General features: G+C 33.3%; 1 protein-coding gene across 2 annotated transcripts in view; it reads left to right on the top strand.

The window, feature by feature from the left end:
* The window catches only part of BRINP3 (BMP/retinoic acid inducible neural specific 3), a 413,747-nt gene that overhangs the window by 183,204 nt on the left and 214,282 nt on the right, over positions 1-16,261 (top strand). The window contains exon 3 of one of the 2 annotated variants that reach the window (XM_065879068.1): positions 11,230-11,420. The exons of the other annotated variant lie outside the window; for it this stretch is intronic. Within the exon in view, the coding sequence (XP_065735140.1) occupies positions 11,230-11,420 (191 nt within the window). The remainder of the gene's footprint in view (positions 1-11,229; positions 11,421-16,261) is intronic. 2 annotated transcript variants of the gene reach the window in all.

Here is a 16,261-nt window from a genome sequence, read left to right as displayed (position 1 = left end):
AGGCAGGGACATCCATCCACTCTAAGCTCTTCTACTCAATATATTGCTGGAAATTCTATCCAGTAAAATATGGCAATAAAAGAAAGTGAAATGCTACAGATGAGAAAAGAAGATATAAAACTGTCACTGTCTGCAGATGACATAATTGTCTACATAGGAAATTCCAAGAGACTCTACAAAACACTTCCAGAATAATGAAGGAGTTTAATAAGTTTGTAGGATACAAGATAAACATTCAAGAATCAGTTGCGTTTCTAAGCTAGCAAAGAACATATCGACACCAAAATTAAAAATACAATATCATCAGTCATTCAAAAAAAAGGAAATAGATAGGTGCAAATCTAAAAAATCACGTACAGGTCTGTCATGCTGACAACTACAAACTTATGATGGTGACTGAGCCATTAAAAACAACCACTTTCATATGTCCATTTTCATTTGTTTCTCTTAATCCTCTATTGCTGAGATGGAAACACTTTTTGTTTGCTCCTTTCAAAATGATATAAATCTTTTATTTTTCCTTTTGTTTGCTTTCATTTTTCCTCTGTAGTGTCCTCAGTTTTACTCCACCCACACTCTTCTCTGATTCTAGGAAATTTTCTTTATACTCCCTTGATTATTGTTTCACCGTTTTATTTTCTATTTTCTTTGGTCACATGGAGTGACTCTCCATGATAAGTTTTTAGGTTCATCAGTATTTTAGACCCACTTCCTTTCCAGAGTCAATAATGAAGTGATAATATAATCATCCAAAGATTATAGTTCAGTGGTTGTTGTATTTCCCAAAGTACTGTCTTTCACTGTCATCACTGGTATATCCTTCATTATGCCCTTTCATTTTTTAAAAAAATGTCTTTTCTCTTTTAACAGTTTTCCCCCTGAATCCTTCTCAGTTGCTCTTCATCTATAGGTGTGTTAGCACTTTAACTGAATATAGCTTGTTTATTTACTTTGCACTAATTAGGCTACACATCTGATTGCTTCTTTCTGCTGTGATTAACCGTTCTTTCCAGATATTTTCAGTCTTTGCATAGGTTTTTCTCAAAGTGTTCTGTACTACTCAGTAGTCCAGTGACCTGTTTTCTTTTAAGCAAACTTTGAAGAGGAGACATCATTTATTTTGTTAAGAAGCAGTTGATTATATTTATGAATTTTTTTTTCTACATGCATATTTTTCATTACAAGTAGTTCCAGTAAAGGGATGAGACATAATATCCCCACTGTGGAATAACACTCTTTGTGATGGAGTACCTCCCTTTGTGTTCGGTATGTTAACGTTTTATCGTGGAATCTGAGCTTCCCTGTGGGTTTACAGTACTTCATCCTTCTCTGGAATCCTTCTTACGCATTAGAGACATATTGGCAACCTTCAGCTTAGTGATTTTTTGATGTAACAGATTTTTCCCATCATTTTCCCAATTTCATCCTTGAATTCCCTCATCACAGCTGGGTGATCCCATCGAAGAATCTCTTTTCTTTCTCACCATCTGAGACTCACTCTGAGACTTTTATTCTCTGTACTCTGAGGCTGGAGTTTGGACTGTACTATATCACTTATGAAAGCAATTAATCGTAAACCTCTTTAATCATTCAGTTCCTACAATTCTACTGCCCTCTTCTGAGAAATGTGAATTAGTCCCAAGCGTTCTTTAGCTCCTTCTACCAAACAGATATTTACATTCTGTATTTCTTAGATGACTGTTTAGTCAGGACAATAAAGGATTAATCTATAGTCAGTATTTTGTTTCTATTATATTAATTTATATTAATATTTCTCACATTCCTCCCCATTTTATTGATAAACTTCTCCCAACTTCCTTGCTTTCCACCATTCTCTCTCTCTCTCTCTCTCTCTCTCTATATATATATATATATATATATATTTCTATCTCTTTCCCTCTCTTTCACCATATGCTCCCTTTTACAATCCCTACACACACAAGTATCATGCATTACTATTAAAATCCACCTTTCAAAGTTGCTGTTAATCTATAAAGAAGTTAAGTTCATTACTTTTGGTGTCAAATTCCCTGGATTCAAGCTATTGTTAGGTATACATCCTTAGAGAAATAATTTGCACCAAAACCCTCTCATGTGCCAAAAGGAGATAAGAAGAGCATATATACCTCACAGTGCAATAGTTTAAACCAATGAGTCACTTTAAACACAAGTCTAATTTAACTATCATTTCAAATTCCATCTTGAGGTAAATGTTACTTGACAATCAAAATTTCAAATAATATGAAAATTTTGCTTTTTGCCAGTCAGACTTTAAACTTATTGCCTGTTAAAACTTATATTTTAATGTTTTTAGGAAAAAAACTTGTCAGAGTATATATTATATATTTATCTATCCCCTAGCAGTATGGAATTTGAGTTTGTACAATCAGTGTCTTTCCCTTGCCTTTAGGCTGACACAGATACGAAAGATTGAAGATCCTCTTATAACTGATAGCAGGACTCCTCTCCCCGAAGTGCATTAGCTAATGGAGGCTGTGAGCCCCAACTCTGTAGATTTCACTGTACTCACAGACAATGGTAGCTTTTTTTTCAACATTCAAATATATGTTTCGACTTTTAGTAGGAGTAGGTTTTTACCTAGTCCTTAGTGATTCTCAATTTAAAGCAAATAGTTAACTCCTAACCACCCCTAGTCACTTGCACACTCAAAGAGCCCAACTGAAAAATGAATTCTTCCAATGAGCTTGGTTTTCTGTGAACTTTAGCTGGGGCGTGTGCTCACAAGTCAGAAACTTCAGCCTTTTTCTTTCTTAGGTGGTTATTTCATTTTAGCTCACATGATAACATTCACTCCTTTGTTGTTTCAGTATGTATTTATTGAGTGACTACTATGGATCATGTATCTGAGTCTTAAGAATACATAGTTATAAAAAGAAGACGTAAAAAAAAAAAAAAAGAAGACGTAATCCATGTCTATGTGGAGCTTATTATATAATGGAAGAGGCAGACATTAATTGAATAACCACACAGATAAATATATTAACTACTAGGAAGGAAAAGAATACTCTGCTATGTATACATAGCAGAATTAGTTGGAGACAGGGTTGGCAGAGCAGAGAAGACAGCAATTTCCCCATGTGTTATTGATGTCTTTGAAGGGTTATATAGTGGGTGATATTCAACTAATATCTTTTCTTTTTTTTAATTTTTATTTATATTGGAGTATAGTTGATTAACATTAACATTGTTGTGTTAGTTTCAGGTGTCTAGCAAAGTGATTCAGTTATACATATACATGTATCTATTCTTTTTCAAATTCTTTGCCCATTTAGGTTATTACAGAATATTAAGCAGAGTTCCCTGTACTACACAGTAGGTGCTTTTTGGTTATCTATTTTAAATATAACAAATTTATTTTATATGAATTCCAAGCATAGAAGACAGGAGGACTAAGTGCCTGTCAGATAATATGTTTCAATTTGTAATCCATAGATTCTGACAATAATATCCAGAGAAAAGTAACATTACCAGTTTACGTTTCAAAAGCTTTTTGTGTGTAAAGTGGTATTTTGACAACTCAAGCCTGACTCAAACTGAAAGGTTATAATTTAGGGAATGAGTAATTTATACCTTGTAAAATTAAAATTATACATTTTTCTGAAAATTTATTTTGTCATAAAACACCATATCCAGCCTCCCTACGACATGTGGATTTGAAAGACATAAAGTTGAAATAAATTATATGTATCTTAAAACCTGTGACCTACTACAACACATTTTTATTTTCCTTAAAAATCATAACATTTAAAAAGTTTTCTTTAAGATATTTTAAACTTATTACAGGAAAAATATTCTATTAAATTGTGTTACTATTACTTAAATATAATTTTTATTATGGAAAATTTTCATTAAAAGATTAACAATTTGTATTCACTGTCTCTAAACATTTAGTTACTCTAAAAAAAAGTCCTTGATCTTGCCTTTTAGGAGGCAACTTGAAGGTTATTTGAAATTAAGAAGTATATGAAGTTTTGATTTATTGAAACCTCAGCTATTTAATTGGTAAGCCACATTGTCATAATTCATGATTTATAAATATTTGTCCCAATGTTTAAGGTAGAGGTTGTACCATTATAAAGAAATCTCAATGAAATTATTGCTTAAATGTTTAAAGAAATTATCAAATGCAGATTAATTTTTCATTAGCAGGTAACAATTCTTTTGGCATTTATTCTTACTGATGAGCATTTAATTTATTAATCTGTGCCTGGACCAAGAAAAACAGTTTGCAGATTCTTTGAGTGTGGCTCTATTTAAAAATTCTTTTGTTAATTTTACTCATTAATTTCACGAAAGCTTATTACCTTGATCTATCTATCTAGCTAGCTAGCTAGCTAGCTATCTTTATTCACATTGACATCCTGGGACAAAAATCTGTGACTTCACAAGTGTACACACACCAAAATGTGGTACACACACCACACACAGAAGTAAACTGTGCTCCTTGCACTATTTTACTTAATTGCTACAAATTTAACTTCTTTTAAAACTCTACAGAGTCAGTATTATTGGACGTACACTTATAAATGGAATGACTTTACATCAGTGAGGTTAAGAACTTGCCAAAATGTCATCAGCTTTGAATTTTGTGAACTGAATTGGATGGAGTTCACAATTGGATGGAGGATGAGATTTGAAACTTTAGCTATCTGACTCTTAAATCCAGTCTCCTTTGGAAAACTAACATTATCTAGCTCCCTAAAATATTTAAATTTATGTAAGAAGTGTAAATTTTTCAACTTAGTAACCCAAATAAATAATTAATTTTTTAATTATAAATTTCAAAAAAGAGACATTAGTATTTGTTCATTGCTTTTTTTCACAGGGAATCAGAGTAGACATTTTATTTTAGCTCAGTTGTATTTGTCTCTTAGCTTATCTACACTGATCAATAATTACCAAATCTGTATAATTATATGAATGTGATTGAGGAATAATTGTGATGAGTTGTAATAGATGTTAAAACTATACTTCCAAAATTTAGAAAGAAAAGCTTTTGCTTGTTAAATAATTCCCTCTCTCCTCAATTTAGAAAGTAATTCATTGACAGCATGTATGTATATTTTTTACATCAAAACTTTTGCTAACACCTCTTCAAAGGAGCGATTTAATTTAAAAATGGATAATAAATCTCTATTTTATTTATATATATATATAAATAAAATTTCCCTTAAAATTTCATTTAAACCCCTATTTATTAAACTACAGAAAATGATTTAAACCTATGTAAGATAAAATTAAATCACTTTCAGTTATTTCATAGTCCTAAAAATTTAACATATTTTAAGAATTAAAAATATACATTAGTAGCCATAAACCAGACCATTCATTAAAAATTCTCAGTAACCCCACTCCAATCTTATATATTCAATAATATAGTCAAGAGGCTACAGCTACAATGAATTCTTGTTGCTTTACTGGGTTGGGCAATGTTTTGTTGCAATAATGCTAATTTGTCTTCTCCATTCTCCTCTGAATTTGGCGGCTCATTCAAAACACAATAGTCATTAATGATGCTTCTCAAAATCCTGCATGTAAACATTTCACAAATGTCATGTTTGTGATTGTGCCTTTCTTCCATTTTTTTAAAGTAGATTCATTCTTCTAAATTCCTAGCTTCACACCAAAATACCTCCCAAGTTTTAAGAGCCCTGCTACTGTTAAATTAAAAAAACATATTAGTGTATTAAGGGGCAGGAGGGTGAAAGAGAGTGGATTCTCTACCCTGCCAACTGCTCAGCATTTAGCTGCTTTTAAAAAACTGCCTTCAGAGCTACAGCTATTCAGGTCATTAGGAACATTTCCCTTGTTCTGGCCAAATGGGAAACAGCATCATTTGTGAGACCTGGAAGTGCTACAGAAAGAACGTTAAAAGAGCCAATTTTATATATAACAGTTACACATAATAGAATTATGGGGGGATAGTATTGATTATTAATGGCATTTCTTAAGAACAGTATGACTTTACAGATGTAATTAGAAAGTTATTACTACTAAAGATTGGCAATTCAATTTATAATTCTTAGGCTGGATTTGTTCACAGATTAGTACTTGGGTAGTATATTTTGTTTTAATATTCTGTTGTGTCTGCAAGTGTTAATGAATATTGACAGAATTAAAATTGCAAGCCAACAAGTGTAGTATTGTGAAAAGTAATGTAATAAAAACTTTTAGGGCTTTACACAAACAACTTCATTTAGTGTTAAGTTAGCAGTTAAAGATAAGTCTTTTCAGCAAATGCGTCGTCTGATTTTATCAATATTTTTATGTTGCCTTTCCTTTGGTAGTGAGTCCAAAATATATAATATCAACAGTGGCAGATTCTGTATTTTTCAGGAACCAAGTATACATGTGTAATTTTAAAGAAATCATGGTAGTTAATATATTTCAAATATACTGAGTACATTTATGCATTCACACAGAATTTAAATACAAATAAGGAAGGTCAGTGGCAATGTGGCAATGATGTAACCGTTATTTAAATGGAATTTGTTGATGTCATTCTGGTTTTCCAACCTTTTTTATGAGATGCGTGGGGATAAAATTATAATATATATTGTTGTAGAAAAGTAAACATTACGTGGACACGCATAAAAAATGATGCTTGCAAGTCAGAATTTTTAGCAGCAAACATATAACTCTAATCAACTAATGGAGGCTCCTTAGAGCCAAAAAAAACATTTTCAAAGTAATGTTCCAGCTGAACTGTTTACAGTCCATTTGTGTGTTCCACAAAATCGTGGTGATTCTAAAGGGGCTGAGTTAAATTAAACAATGATGATTGTGCTGATTTCATTTAAAGACTTCCAAAGGTTATGATGAGAAGATATTTACATTCTGTGAAGGCTTCAGGTAGAAGGCAGCATTTAGTTAGATACAACAATGTTCTTATTTAATATAAACATAATGCATCTGGATAGACTCCATAGATGCCTTTGGGTAAAATGCTCTCATTATGATAATCATACCAGACAGCATGTTTTCAATTCAGCACTCCATTTCTTTGTTTTTCCAAAATTTAATGAGTGTGTGGTGTAGTTCCAACTGAAGTGGATCTATTCTTAAGGAAGGAAAAAAAAAACTGTGCCCATGTTTCTAATTTATGTACAACCATTAGTTCCTTTTTGCCTTCTCAAGTTACCCCACAGTCAAAATACTCTACATCAGCCATGGTATACTAGATGACTTTGCTAGAAAGCAAGGAAACCAACTACTAACTCTGTAATCTTGGTAGATTTACATGACAAGATCTCTTTTTAGTTCATGCTCTTGTTCATCCTGAGAAGCTGCAGGGGTAGTGGTTGAAGGATGGGAACTCGAATCATATTTGCTGATCAAAGCCCCAGGCTGAGGGTCCAGGCTAACCTACATGCTCACACTTTATTGGTCAAAGGAAGCTGCGTGGCCACATGGGTAAATGCAATCATACCTGTGCCCAGGTAAGAGACACAATATTTGTATTCATATCTATGTCCACAGCTCATAGTGTGGTACTTAACTGTCCAGAGATGATTTCCTTTACTTAAAGTGCTCTTATCATCACTTCTCAGGATGATTTCTGTACTAACTAGGCTTTCACCAAAATATATGGAGATTATACCTGTGATCATATATCATTACAATATAAACCAAATGTGAGTGGAAATGAGAGATCTCCGTTCTCAAACCAACATTTTTTTTCTACTCAAATTATACTTTTGGGATATACACAATAGAAAGTAAAATATTTTACTTCATTCTTTATATGAAAATATTAAAAAAAACTAAGAGAAGAATTTTAGATGAAGCTCTGAAAATTAAGAAAACAATTTGCTATGGTTACTAACAATCCTGTTTTTTAAAATCCATTCATTCATTCATTCAGTTAATTAGTTGATTGGTTGATTTAGTTATAGTCTTAGTTTGGTGATACTTCCGAAGAGTCTGTCCTTTACTTTTGGTGTTGCATGACAGAGAGGGTAAATTAACCAGATGGGGTGGCAAAGTGTTTTGTCCCAATGAAATGTCAAAAGGTGAATTGAGACCATAAACTTAATTGAGGTTAACATACTGTAGTAATAAAAAGCACCTGATAGATGAAGAAAGCTCCCTGGAAGGTTGTCCATAGTCTTAGGCTCTTTATAGCCTTCTGAAGTGTGTGAATATAAGGGAAGAGAAAACATATTCGAAGTGAGTTAGATTAGCAACATTTATATCAAGGAATTGGGCAGAGGGGTTGTGCTCAATAAGCTACTGGCCTACTTGTATTTTTGCACATAAAAATATTGTAAAGCCATTGAATTGCAATTTATTCATTCATATTATACTTCACTTAGTATAATTTTGGAACCCTTGAGGTCAGAGGTTTTCTTCTATTCATCTATATTACTACCAAGATATCTGGTAGTTATGACAATAAGTAGCAAACCATTAATAAATTTTCTTGTTAAATTAATGTTATAAGCTGATTTCAGAAAATGATGTAAATTTGTTCTAGCTCTTTCATATTACATCCATTCTTTGTCAAATTTAAGAGGAACAAACTAAAGTTGCAAATATTTCAAGTCAGAATAGATCATGGGTTGGTACTGATTGCAGGTTGGTATTATATATTTACAAATTGTTAAAAAAAATAAGGGAGGCTAGAATGGCACTCTCCCACTATGTAGTTACCCACAGCCATCTAGCAAGAAATACTCAGCAGTTTAGAGAGAGTTTGTATGGGTTGTAAAATACCACCATTGATAATCTTCTTGGTTACTTAAGTCCAATTACTTCACTTAGCAATTCACATTTTAAGTTATGAAAATATACATATGAGTTTATAAATTTGGTAATTTAAACCATTGAAAAAGATATACCACAACTTTAGGTTCAAGCTATGTTACTATCCCTTGATAAAATTATAAAGTTTTCTCAGCAAATAAAAAAGTAAATGTTTGAGGGAAAAGTGGAAATTAATGAGCAGCTATTATTTAGATCATGGTTTAATAAACAACTTCTTAGAAGCATTGTATTACTATATATCTTATATTCACAAAATACTAAAACTTATTTTATTTTAAATGCTCTCCTTCACAGTTTTGAATATGTATTTACATATGTATATTCTACATATATATTGAACACACACATGCACAAATACATTCAAGTAAATTTCTTACAAGATGAAAAGACAAAAAATTACTGATACCAATTAAGTTTGGAACAATAACAATGACATTCTTACTCTCTTCTGAGGAAATATGAAGTAATAAATCCAGTATAGTATCTCTAAAAGCCCAAGATTTACTGAAAAGAGAGCACTTGGAGTAAATTTTAAAAACAACACACCAAATTACCTAATCAGTAGTTTTCTTCAAAGTTTGTTCCCCAGATAGCAGTACTGGCATTGCTTGTTGAAAATGCAAACTCTTGACCCCATCCGAGGCCTCATGTATCAGAAACTCTGGGGTGGAGTTTCCAGGTGATTCTGATAGGTGCTGACATTTGAGAACCATTGGTAGAATGATACTATTCAAAACTGTTTGGATCAGCTGATTTGCAGAGGTAATAGCGAGAGTTTCTCAATGAAGGAAACACTAAGTTGACTTATTTTCAGGCCAAGACCGTACCTAGATTCTTTAGTGAATCTTATCTTATAATTAACTTCCAAAAGACTGGATGGATTGTGTGGCTGCCAGATGTGTGTCACAGGAACAAGTTATTCATGGCAAGCGATTCTATCAGGGGCATGGTTCTTGGTCCTGGAAGTATTTACTGTTTTTCCTTATTCTGTGTAAATCTATTTGGTGCTTCCCCACATCTAGCCTCTTTTATTTTACCTTTAGAGACTAAGTATCAAATACCACCTCTTCAGAGTTGCCCTCTCAGGTCACTTAAAATAAAATAGGGCCATCCTGTCCACAGCCCTACGGCCCATCACAGCAGTCTGTTTGTGGTAGCTCTCAGCCCTTGTCACAATCTGGATGTTTGTAAAATTTAACTTAACATCTTTATTTTATTTATTTTTAAAACTTTCTCTAGAATGTGAACTCCATGCAGAGTCTGGTTCACAGATGTATCTATCATGCACCTTTTTGTGGTGCATTCCAGGAATTTTTTGGAGGCAAAAATATAAATAAGTATGGCAATTATTTATACAATATTTAATCAACATTTTATTTGCTAAGTAGTAGCAGTTAAATTACACATGTAGGAGTGTTTAAATCTAGTAGAGGGAAATCTTCTCTGTGGAAGGTATTTGAGATTTTATCAGACCACTGCTCTGAAAAAAAATCTGTATGGTTGATATCAGGCAATCCAGTTCACCGTAGTTATTTTCTAAATTATTATTAGGTTGACTTTAACTTAATATAAGTGTATACATTTTTTATACATAAATTTTTTATAATCATATTTGCTACTTCTCTAATTTGACCATATCCACCTTAAAAGTTATTTTGCATCTTGAGTAATTACTAATTAAGTTGAATTGGGGCTTCAAATTATGTTGTAAACAATAATTATTATAAAAAAACAGTTTTTCTTTGGATCATATTTTTAAAAATTCTTCTACAGTGCCTTAGTATTCCTGAGGTTTGACAAGTTCCCACTCTAAAGTGAATAGAAAATAATCATTAATGCTGAAAATAAATTTATTCTTTTTTCAATTTCCATTGGAAAATGGTAAAATATTACTTTAGTGTCCCTTTTAAAAAATAATTCTACATTAATATTCTATACATAATGAAATCTTTTGTTTGTTTGTTTGTGGTACGCGGGCCTCTCAGCGTTGTGGCCTCTCCCGTTGCGGAGCACAGGCTCCGGACGCGCAGGCTCAGCGGCCATGGCTCACGGGCCCAGCCGCTCCGCGGTATGTGGGATCTTCCTGGACCGGGGCCCGAACCCGTGTGCCCTGCATCGGCAGGCGGACTCTCAACCACTGCGCCACCAGGGAAGCCCTGAAATCATTTTTATGAGTACATTTTTACTTTGGAAAAAAAGTCAGTGGAGTCTGTTGCTTTAAGTGGTTTATTTTTCCTCTCCATGACTTGGTTTCAGGATATTCACTCCAGCTACATAAATTCTAAATATTGCTTCTCCTACTTACTCATAGCACATGAAGTATTATTACAAACAAGAATCATTGTAATGTAGTGACCCCAACGAAACTATCAAGTGAACTTTTCAAATGAAAACATTCAGATAGATTATGTATTTACGAATAAAAATAAATTTGCTTTTCAGGGAGTTTGGCCGCTGGAAAGTAAATAACCTTGCAGTTGAGAGAAGAAATTTCCTTGGCTCCCCTCTGCCTCTTGCCCCTGAATTCTTCCGCAACATAAGACTTTTGGGACGTCGACCTACCCTTCAGCAAATCACAGAAAACCTTATCAAGAAATATGGGACACATTTCTTGCTATCTGCTACTCTGGGAGGTACGACTCTTTGAAAATATTTGTGCCCGTGTGTGCTTGTGCATAAAACTGTATAAGTCAAGGAAAAGTGTCGATTCATCCAAATCACTGCAGTTTGAATAATCCTAAATTTCATTCATTAACTTTTAATCAAAACATTTATTGAGTTATTACTAAATATCTTGTATGGTGATCACAATGATGAGGCAGAGGATTTTCACTTAGTTTCTGCCTGAAAGCAATTTACAAACTAATAGCCTCTGTTAAATATAGGCATAGTTATTACACTCTATAATGCAAGGTGATGAGCCAGATTTTGTTTAAAAATTGAATAATAAGCAATCAAGTCACAGCTGGGACTTCAGGTTACAGAGAGCAGGAAAGGTCCCAAAGTAAATGTTGAAATTCTAAAATTACATTTTTTAGAGCTATTTTAACATTTCTGATTGTAGTTGATATATGATGTGAAGGGAGTAATAAATATCAATGAAGATGCACGATATGAAAGTAGAGATTAATAATGTCACCCTCCTCAATGTGATGTAATACCATTAAGTGTGTGTTTTATCATGGTGATGTATAATTCAGTATTTTGAATACACTTAAATGATTTGGGGGGAGATAGTGTGTAATAGGAAGAAAATGACATTTTTCTAAAACTTATAAATACCCCAGAATTCTGTATATTTAATTTTGTGTAGGACTTTAAATAATGTCCAAACATTCCGTTTTAAATAGATCTTACTCTTTCCTATAATAGGAGCAGTGGACATAATTGGATAGGAATCACCATGAAAACAGTGATTCCCTGATCCCTTGTCAGTTTCTCAGTTAAGTTTACTGAAGCCGGGCAGGCTAGTTCACACCAATGGTGAGGTAGTGTGAAAATGCTCTTCATTTTCCCAGTCTTAGAGGATGTGTCTTTTTTTCCGTTTACCTGCCAATCCAGTCTGTCACCAAGTCACGTCAGTTTATTCCTCTAGAATATATCCCGTATCCAGCTCTTTCCTGACTTCCACTGCAGTGTCCCTACACCAAGTCACCACCATGTTTCTCTTAGAATATTCCTAAGGTCCATCCTTCACACAGATCTTTTAAACTTGAGTTGGGTCAAATCATTTTCTTTTTTAATTAAAACCTACAGTTAGCCAGTTGAAATGAAATCCAGATGTCTTTCTGTGGTTTCTTAAGGCACCACATGAATGCTCTGCCATTGGCTTTCATCTCAAACCTCATCTGTTCTCTCTCCTGATCATGCTCTATGTTTCAGCCACAAGGAAACTTCATATTTTTCTGCTCAAATGTTACTTTCTCAGAGAGACCTTTTCTAATCATCCTACCAGCAACAGTGCCCATAGACAACCAATATTCTCTACTACTTCATGATCTCACTCTGCATTCTTCATAGTATTTATTATTATGTGAAAATTTTTTATTTTCTTAAAAACAGGAATCTTGCCTATATTTGTTACCAATTTACTCACGTAGTTATTGTGGATGGAAAATGTCCCCTGCCATATCAGTAAACAAAGCATGTTGCGGCCATCAGGCCAACAGCCACTGCAGCTGCCTCCGACTGTGCACCCTGAGGGGACTCAGGATGGAGAAAAGCAGGATAGTGGCCCTAGATAGTTAAGGTGCATATCAGGGGAATGATTTCAGTGAGCCCAGACTCTGGCATCTTCCCATAAATAGAAAAGCACTAAATTCATTAACTTGAGATGTCCGGTTTTTAATTAACAGCAATCTTTTGATGTTCCACTACCCGCTTTTATTGCAAAACTCCTATATATCCTGGCTCATCCCTTACTTCTTTGGAGCCATCCCTCAGAGCTCTCTGAGATGCTGTGTTCCGGGCTGAAGTCTTCCATTTTGTCCACCAAATAAAACTTAATTCTCAACTTTTAGGTTGTGAATTTTTTTCAATCGACATTATAGTAGTGCTTGGCACACAATTAGTTTCTCATTACATACTTGTTAAATGAAAATAAGTGAAACTACACTTTGCTAGGAGGCTGAGGCTGCCCAGTCCACTAGATAAACATCAAAACTCTGAAATGGACAGAGGATAATCGAGATCTAATTCAGGAAGAAGACTGAATGAGAAAGAAAATCTATGGATCCAAAAAAGGTCAGTTAAACAAATAGATTCAGAATTGGAGAGAATCAGGATGAAAGTGAGAGCAGGAGAGCCAGGCATGGAGAGGGTGGAGAAAGAGAGATCCCTGGATAAGCCAAAGAAACAAGTCTGCCATGTAACCCTAAGGAATGAAAGGCAGAAGATGTAGGGGGTTCAGGAGGACAGGAAAGCTTAGCTGTGAATATGCACTCTCTCACCATTGCTTTCCTCCATAAATGAATAATACTAAAATAATGAGATAAAGAGATCAGACAAGCCTGGTGTTGAATCCTGGCTCCTTTTTTTTTTTTTTTTTTTTTAACCAATTGTGAGACTTTAAAAACTGTTAAGTAACTTCACTGATTTTTAGGGTTTTTTTTTAGTTGAAACGGGGAGAGTTAACACCTGTGTGACAAGGCCATGGGAAGATTAGTGTAAGTGTAGGAAAATGTCCTTGGCATAAACATGCCATGAATTAATGTTATTGCTATTGTTACTACAGCAGTATTGATAGCAAAACAATGACAAAATATTCCCATAACTGTGAAAACTGCTTCTTTGAAAGCTGTGTCTATTTGGCTTAGTATTGACAATGATTATTAATGTAATAAAATCTGAAGTAAAAGTGAAAATTAAATTATTTCTATAACATCTCCTTTTAAAAAGTTCAGTGGTCTTGAAACACATCCTAGGTTTCGTTACCATTGTATCAACAATACAGAGTTCCCAGAAGAATTTCAGAACATGAAATGTATTCTTCAAACAAGAAAGGAAGGAAGGGACAAGGGGGAAGGCAGAAGATATCAAAAGTACAGTTGATTCTCAAGGACATTTTTGTTCCTTAGTAGCAAAATTACGGTGACATTTTGATTTATTTCATTGTTTTCGCATTATGAATGCCCCACTGTTGTCTTAAAATAGTTTTTGTTTTGCATGTTTTTTGTTTGTTTTTATAAAGGGGGGTTATAAAAACCTTTGTGGTAAATCACTTCTTTGGGTTGATTAATAATGACAATACGCTTTCTCAAAATTGCTTTACTTCAATTATTTAAAAGTCTAGTTCAAGCAATTTCTTCAATGGTGGCGAGGGGGAAAGAATAGAATTGCCACTCTCACTTGCCTTCTAATCTCTGACCATTCTTTGGATTTAGTGTTCCTGGTATTTTCTATTGGAATTCTCTTTTTGTCTTTAAATGTTACTTATATTTTCCTTCAGGAATCTCTCTGTTGGGTGATGTTAATAATTTAGCTAAAATGCATGAAATTAGTTAAGTAGCTTAAGGATACAAACTGTTTGCAATTAAAATATATACTAGGTTGATTTCAGGCAATTTTTAAATTATTGCTGTTGTAATTACACTAAGTCCTTTTTGTTGCTGTAAGTGTATTTTAATTTCATATGTTTTACCTGACTGAACATGAAATTGTATTACTCTATTTCTTAAAAAATTGAGATTGGTGGTATTTAACTTGAGCAAATTCTCTTTCTCTCTCCTTAATTGACCCAGATTGAGGAACAACTCTAATATTAACACACTGAGGATGTCATGTATAAAAGCAAATATTTTTAACAAAAAGCCAGTTTTAAAAAAATTATTTTCTTATTTTTTATTCTTAATTGAAATATAGTTGATTTACAATGTTGTGTTAATTTCTGCTTTACAGTAAAGTGATTCAGTTATACATATACATTTTTATACTCTTTTCCATTACGGTTTATCACAGAATATTGAATATAGTTCCCTGTGCTATGCAGTAGGACCTTGCTGTTTATCCAGTCTGTACATACTACTTTGCATCTGAAAAAGCCAATTATTTTATAAGTAGATGCCTCCTAAGTAACTAGATCTTCAACTAAATTTAAACATTTTTCAAAACAAGTTGAGTGCAAAGTACTCTCTACCAGCATTAAAGCAGTGAAAAGGAAATTAATGAAAAATGTCTTTTTTTCCCAAGAGTTATTTATTTAGTATATCATATTATTGACTTAGACGTAAAACTTGGGATAGCATATTTGAAGCCTTTAATGGGATATTTTATGATAGATAAAGCCAGTGATTGAATTATCTTCCTATAGGGAAAAATAATTTATAAAAAACCTTCTTCAATATATATCATTTTCCCTATTTGTTTCATCTTATAGCTTCCCGACTATTTATCAATATAGTAATTTAGCTTGCTTCTATTTGGGATAATGATATCTAAACTCTGTCACTGTTTAAAATCTAAAATAAGCTACTCAATTTAAAGAATCAATCTTGAAATAGATTGCACTCCTGGGATATATTGATTTCTAGCTATGGAATATATTTCATGACTGTTTTTGTAATATATTTCATTATAATACAATATATGACAAACACTGAAATAAAAGTGTATCTTTTATTTCAGTGAATACAGAAATACAAAAAAATAATAAGTGAATGAAAACAAAAAGACCTTAAAATAGTTGGGCTTATTGAGCAGACGGAGGATGTTTGCTAAAAGTACCAGATCAGGATTTTAGATCCATAGTAAAGGACAAAGGACTAAGGAAGATGAAAACCAAAAATTCATTTTAAAATTTATAAAAATGTTATAACAAAATATTTATAGTAACTTTAAGTGTGACCTCATCTTCACCTCCAGAATTACACAGACTTGTCTAATTAGTCCATAGGCCAAGCCCTCAGCCACTCACAGTCGCATGAGAATGTGAACACCTCCTGGGTGAGACTTGGCTCTCTAAAGCTTAAGGCAGTGA

Source organism: Phocoena phocoena, chromosome 1, assembly GCF_963924675.1.
Source record: "Phocoena phocoena chromosome 1, mPhoPho1.1, whole genome shotgun sequence".
NCBI lineage: Eukaryota > Metazoa > Chordata > Mammalia > Artiodactyla > Phocoenidae > Phocoena > Phocoena phocoena.
Note: the sequence above shows the minus strand (reverse complement) of the source record. Positions and strands in the feature narration are given on the sequence as shown.